Genomic DNA, 6,000 nt, shown 5'->3' with positions numbered 1-6,000 from the left:
CTGGTATTCCTGATTGTCAACCACATTAGTTTCGATCGAGGCTCATGGTTGATCAGGTCTTCCTGAGACAGCTCCTTCAATATCGGGACTGTCTACTCTCCTTTTGCCAAGAAATCTAGAGAAGTCCAACCTCGTGTAAGCAGAGCACATAGTACCAGGGAATGTAGATAGATAGCTTGCTTGGTTCAGCTGTGGCAAACTCTAATGGGAAAACTTGCTGTTTGAAAAGCTTGTCTCTCCACCCGAGTTACTTTCAGTGGTGTCTTCAGACACTGGACATGAGGCATTGGCTCTTGGTACAGCGGAACGAAAGGTATAGGATGATCTACTGTTACCTGGATGTTAAAAAACAAGAACCTCAAGGGAACTCTTGGAGTACCCTCCTCCAGAAATTATAGTATTCACAGATGCACTAGACGAGTGATGGGAGAACACCTAATGAATTGTACCACCCCCAGTAGTCTGAAATGCCACTAGGTAGCACTGATGAGACTAACACTACCGTGGTGGCATACAATTAAAAGCAAAGGATGCAGAGGGACTATTTCCCAGTAACTCTGCGAGTTGGCGAAGAAATCTTCATCATGGCCACTAAACATATTTTCTGACTATCTTTATAACCAGGGACAAGTGGTAGCAGATTAGTTTCCTTTTTTACCTTTATGGGTTCCCTGTAAATATCTGTTCGATTTAATCAGACTACCATGAACCCCAAGAGTAACGGTGGCTGTCCAATGACCACTTGCTGTGGTTGGTACTTCGACATATTAATGCTCCTGGTCTTTTGTACAGAGAACACATCTGTTTTGACCCAATTTTTTCACTTTCCTGCCTTGGGTTAAAAGGCTAAAGGGCTTTACTTCTGAAGGGCCTACACAGGTGCATCTAGATCACCTTTGGACTGAGATGTCTTTCATACACCAAGGTTTGTCTGTCATTCCTCTTCTCTTCTCTGTCGTAGAATTTAGTTCCAGCTGGGGACCTACTCCTGTTGCTCCCTCCCATTTTGGTATCTAAGCTGCTTGGAAAAAGATAAGAGGGATGAGAGCGTGTGTTTGATGGAGACTGACCAGAGTACGAAATTTATTTTGTTCATTCTGTGGTATTGACATTTTGGGATTTTCCCCTAGTTCTTGTGTGCCAGGAGGAGTGTATGCTTTTCGATGAGCGCACACTAAAAGCTTGCAGATTATGTTTGTCGATGCATTCAAGAGCATTCCCTTACTTACTAAAGCTCCTTGAAGGGGTTTGTCTGTTCCTGCTGGGTCATTCTTACAACAGGGAGGAAAATACCTTTCTGGTTAAATGCCTTTGGACCTTTTGGCATGCTTGAACTGGAGAGCACCGATGATCTACAGCGAATGTCAGTGCCAGGTTCGTTGAGCGAGTGCCATAAAGTGCTTGCAAACTACAGACCATTAAACCATTGCTAGCATCAAAGGGACAGACCTCCCCCTTTTTGAGATGTTCCTAAGCAAATTAACAATGTTAGGTTGTTGTTTACTGACGCTGAAATTGTATACTCGATTATAATTATGAACATGTAAGCAGTGTTCTAAGATTATTACCATATTAAATTTTAAAAAATTCAAACTACTATTTAAATGAAATTTTATTGGTTAATCATAACATGAATGAGAAAGTGAATTTATATTTTATAGTGCTTTCACTTTTAAATCAGCAACTAGCTTTAACAAAGTGTTACAGTTCTGTATAATTTCAAATTAATATTTTTCCTCATTCCAGGTAAGAGATAGTACCTTTAAAATTTTATATTTCAAATAGAATACTGAATACAAAAACAACAATGGTTAAAGGTGTAAAAATAATGACGAATCTATTCATGGCAGACAAGGAAAAGCAAGCTACCTTAGTGTACAGTACGTAAAACTGAAATAGAGAAGGCATTAGTCAAATCAAATTCTATCTTGTTAGAGTCTAAACTTTTTCGATAATGAGGTTTAACAAACCAATTAAATTAGTAAATACATTACAGTACATAAATATTTGGCTCATTATATTGGCGTGACTGAAACATTGCAGCTTCAATTGTTAATTAAATGTTGCTTGTATTTAATATATAACCCCCTGCTACATTTTAGCAGTCTTGGAATCTATCTCATTTTTTAATACTACCTTCAAAGTGAAAGCCATTGAATAATGATGGGCATGAACAGCAGCAACCCAAACAAACTTCGAGTGGAACTAGAATTACACCCGTCTTCATTACAGTAACAAGTTTTAGTTTTGATTCCCAGGTCGCCATCGTCTTCTTCTGTACATTTATCCTCCATTTTTTCTTTCCAACAATGTTGCTGCACAGTAGAAATCTTGTTGTCTGTAAATAAGAAAGTTTAGATTATTTTTATGTTCCATACAGAAGCTTTACAATTTCATTAACATGTGTCTGGTGAAATAGCTTATTTAAATTACCAAACTTAGTAGCAAGTAGATTAAAGTTACTCCTACTTTCTAAAATTTCTACAAATTTCTACTTCGTACAAGGTTTCCCTCCGTTTACATTTCGGCACCAATTGCTGTTCTCAACCCATATTATAACCTGTGTTCAAGTTTTCAATTTAAGTATGTGGTATTTCATTGGAGACGTTCCCGTCTCGCAATGTGCTGAACTCGTTCAAGCATGATGGTTTCTTGTAGACTCCACCCCTTCCATTGTGATTGAAGGGTGGGGATTTAAGTGATCATAGAGGTATACTTCCAGTCATCAGCAGCTATTGCCTGGCACTACCTGGTCTTAGCTTGATGAAAGGGGTTGGGTCTTTGGTGCTGATCATCTACATGATTTAGATGACCTGTTGGAAACATCCCTGTCTGGCGATCACTGAAATGAGGTTAGGTCCGGCTCAAATTTTAGTTTCTTGTATAAGTAACCACACCATTTTTGTGAGCTAAGGATAACAGTTTGGGGGAAGCCTGTAGGTCTACCTGCCGAGTTATCAGCAGCCATTGCCTAGCCTTCCCTGGTCTTAGCTTGGCTTGCGAGTCGATCATTTGTACATATGGTCAGTCTCTAGGACATTATCCTATCCCTTACCTCCAGTGGAAATCTTAACAACATAATGGGCTTAAATGACAATTGTTCCAACACGAATACTTACCTCGAACTACTTTCTATAGGAGTCACTGGTGATCTCCTCTCTATTGACCAGAGTTTTGCGTATGTTACCCCCCCACTCCGCGCTCTAAGTAGCCTTACCCCCGGCATCAAGGAATGTGCCCCGAGGGTAGGATCAAGGTAGGTCGCTGCTTGGCTGAGTCACCTTCATCATTAAGTTCTCTGGTCGCGAGGCGTTCACACCTCGCTCTCGTTTCTCTGTCGATCCTTTGTGTGCGTTCTAGTGTCCCACGTGTTCCCAGCGTGGCAACTTACGTTTTCCAGTGTGCTTTTCCCAAGAGTTCCTGTGCATTCACCTTTCAACCGTGTGCTTACCCAGTGTTTTCATTGATTCCCTTAGTGCTTGTGTCGTGCGTTGTGTGCATTATGGAGCAAATTCGCCGTTGTCCTGGGCCTAGAGCCGGGAAATCGTGTGGAGCGTTCCTCTCCAAGCCAGAAGTGGATCCTCACTCCCTTTGTTCCTCCTGTAGGGGAAAGGTTTGCTCGTCAGCAGACACGTGCCTCGAGTGTGTAGACTGGAGCGATATACAGTGGGTACGCTACGGTACCAAAAAGAGGAAATCAGCGAAACGTTCCCCCAGGAAAATTAGTGTTTCCTCGCCGATACCATCACCCAGTGAGCGGTCCGACGGGGCCTCGGTTTCGCCATCCCCTACACAGAGTAGGGGACGAGGTAAGTCTAGTGTTGTGGGTGAACAAGGCATCCTTTCCCAGGAGCCCAATGTAAGTGCAGTGCCAATGGCGGACCCCTCTAGGGCTAGTGAAGGACCCAGTAGTGCGTCCGGAGAGTCAGCCCTTGTGCTCAGGGGGCACGCTTCCTCCGATGACTCCTTGTGGGGTAGTAACGCGGTCTCGGTATCACCGCCGCCCTCGTGGGCCTGTGCTTCTGGTTCGTCGGTCAGGGTGAAACACCGCCGTCGGAGGGAGCGGTCCAGGAGCGCATTATTTCTTATTGGGCTTCTCCCAGTACTTGGTTACTTAAAACTTAACTACCTAAAGGTCCTGGGGAGGGTAAAGCCACTAAAATCATAGACAACTTCCTTAAGATTAAGGCTTGATACATATTAGCATTTCTCAATTTGCGCATGGGAAGTACCTATCTCAGAGAAGATTAAAGTAGGAAATCTGCAATCTACCGTAGAGATGCTCCAACAGGAAAAGTATTCAAATAGCTATGTCCCATTTTTCCTGACATACAGCTACAGAGGCCTCTCTCAGGAATTCATACATTAAGTACTTTCCCTTGCAAAAAGTAGTCTGCTTACTCTTTGACCATTAGTGCATGGGACTTCACACATTGGTGGTCCGTCTGAAATTTGGAGCCAACACTGAAATATGTCCCCCATAGGGAAATAGAGAACCGAAATCATAACATCGGTTATCATGGCAGCGGACAAAGTAATTCAAGTGTAAACATTCTTTGGAAGAATCCTCGTTCGTGATGGTTGCTTTCATCATGCAATTAGTTTCTTCTTTTTTTCTTTATATAACAAAAAATACATAGATCATGTTCAAAACCACTACAATTCAGATCACATACTGTCCTTTTCCTATTTACTTGAGATAATAACTGGAAAGGTCAAGTTTAAGGGTGACTGTTAGAAAACTGGCAACTTCTTAGGTCTGTGAGTACCTGAAGCCGTTGTGAACCCACACATGGTAATTTGACATCAGATTTCGTCTCTCTATTCCATTGGGACTTCGACCACAAGGGCTAATAGACTGGGATATCAATAGTTTTATTATTATTTTCACAGTACTTGCTATGCTACAACCCTAGTTGGAAAAGCAGAATGCTATAAGCCCAGGGGCCACAACGGGGAAAGTAGCCTAGTGACAAAGGATACAAGGAAAAATGAAATATTTTAAGAACAGTAACATTAAATTAAATATTTCCTATATAAACTAACAAAACAAGAGGAAGAGAAATTAGATAGAATAGTGTGGCCGAGTGTACCCCCAAAGCAAGAGAACTCTAACCCAAGATAGTAGAAGACGATGGTGCTGAAGCTATGACACTACCCAAGACTTGAGAGGGTTTGATATTGGAGTGTCCTTCCCCCAGAGGAGCTGCTTACCATACCTAGAGTCTCTTCAACCCTTACCAAGCAAAAAGTAGCCACTGAACCATTACAGTGCAGTAGTTAATCCCTTAGGTGAAGAAGAATTGTCTGGTAATCACAAGTGTTGCCTGGCAAAAGGGGTAAGCGAACCGTAAACAGAGGAAATTCCTATGTAGTACTGTCTGACCAGTCAAAGGACCCCTTAACTCTCAGTATCTCAATGGCTGGCTGGTGCCCTGGCCAACCTACTACTATCAGGACATTGGGAGCTACCAGGATTATCCCGAAGTCTGGCGTCACAATTCCATAGGAGGGTTCTAGGCTTCCTCTACCACCACCTGTTCACAAAGAACAAAATGCGTGGCTAGGTTACTTTCTGGTAATCTCCATAAGGTAAGAACCTGGTCGGGTATGTAGGGACTACTACAACACGACCCAAGTGACTAAGTATCTTCCTCAATCAGAATGTGCCTGAATGACAGCTCTATAATGTAGCTTACCACCCAGACGTGCATCTGCTTCATCAACTTTCAAGGACGGACACCAACCTTGTACTGTAGTTGGATTAATGTAAGCCTAAGCCACTACGGTATTATTGTTGCTGATCACTACTACAAAGTGCTTGATCAAACAGATCATCTAATGCTAACAATCTCACCAGGTGCACACCCCACCCCTCTCAACTCGTCTGAGAAAAGCTGCACGTCCAGAGGTATGAGTAGAGTGGAACTCCACAGGCCAGGTTTTTTTTTTTTTCATCCACCCACAGGGCAAAATCATCCGATATCTCCTTTATCACTG

The 6,000-nt window shown here is 42.5% G+C and overlaps 1 protein-coding gene across 2 annotated transcripts in view; it reads right to left on the bottom strand.

Annotated features, from left to right (window-relative positions):
• Window positions 1-1,696: 1,696 nt before the first annotated feature.
• LOC137652143 (uncharacterized) overlaps window positions 1,697-6,000 on the bottom strand; it is a 45,737-nt gene continuing 41,433 nt past the window's right edge. The window contains exon 3 of one of the 2 annotated variants that reach the window (XM_068385343.1): window positions 1,697-2,338. In XM_068385343.1, the coding sequence (XP_068241444.1) occupies window positions 2,139-2,338 (200 nt within the window). In that variant the 3' untranslated portion in view covers window positions 1,697-2,138. The remainder of the gene's footprint in view (window positions 2,339-6,000) is intronic. The other variant, XM_068385342.1, reaches the window with a different exon arrangement.

The sequence above is a fragment of the Palaemon carinicauda genome, chromosome 13 (genome assembly GCF_036898095.1).
Source record: "Palaemon carinicauda isolate YSFRI2023 chromosome 13, ASM3689809v2, whole genome shotgun sequence".
NCBI lineage: Eukaryota > Metazoa > Arthropoda > Malacostraca > Decapoda > Palaemonidae > Palaemon > Palaemon carinicauda.
The sequence above is the reverse complement of the archived record's forward strand: the minus strand, read 5'-3'. Positions and strand labels throughout refer to the sequence as shown.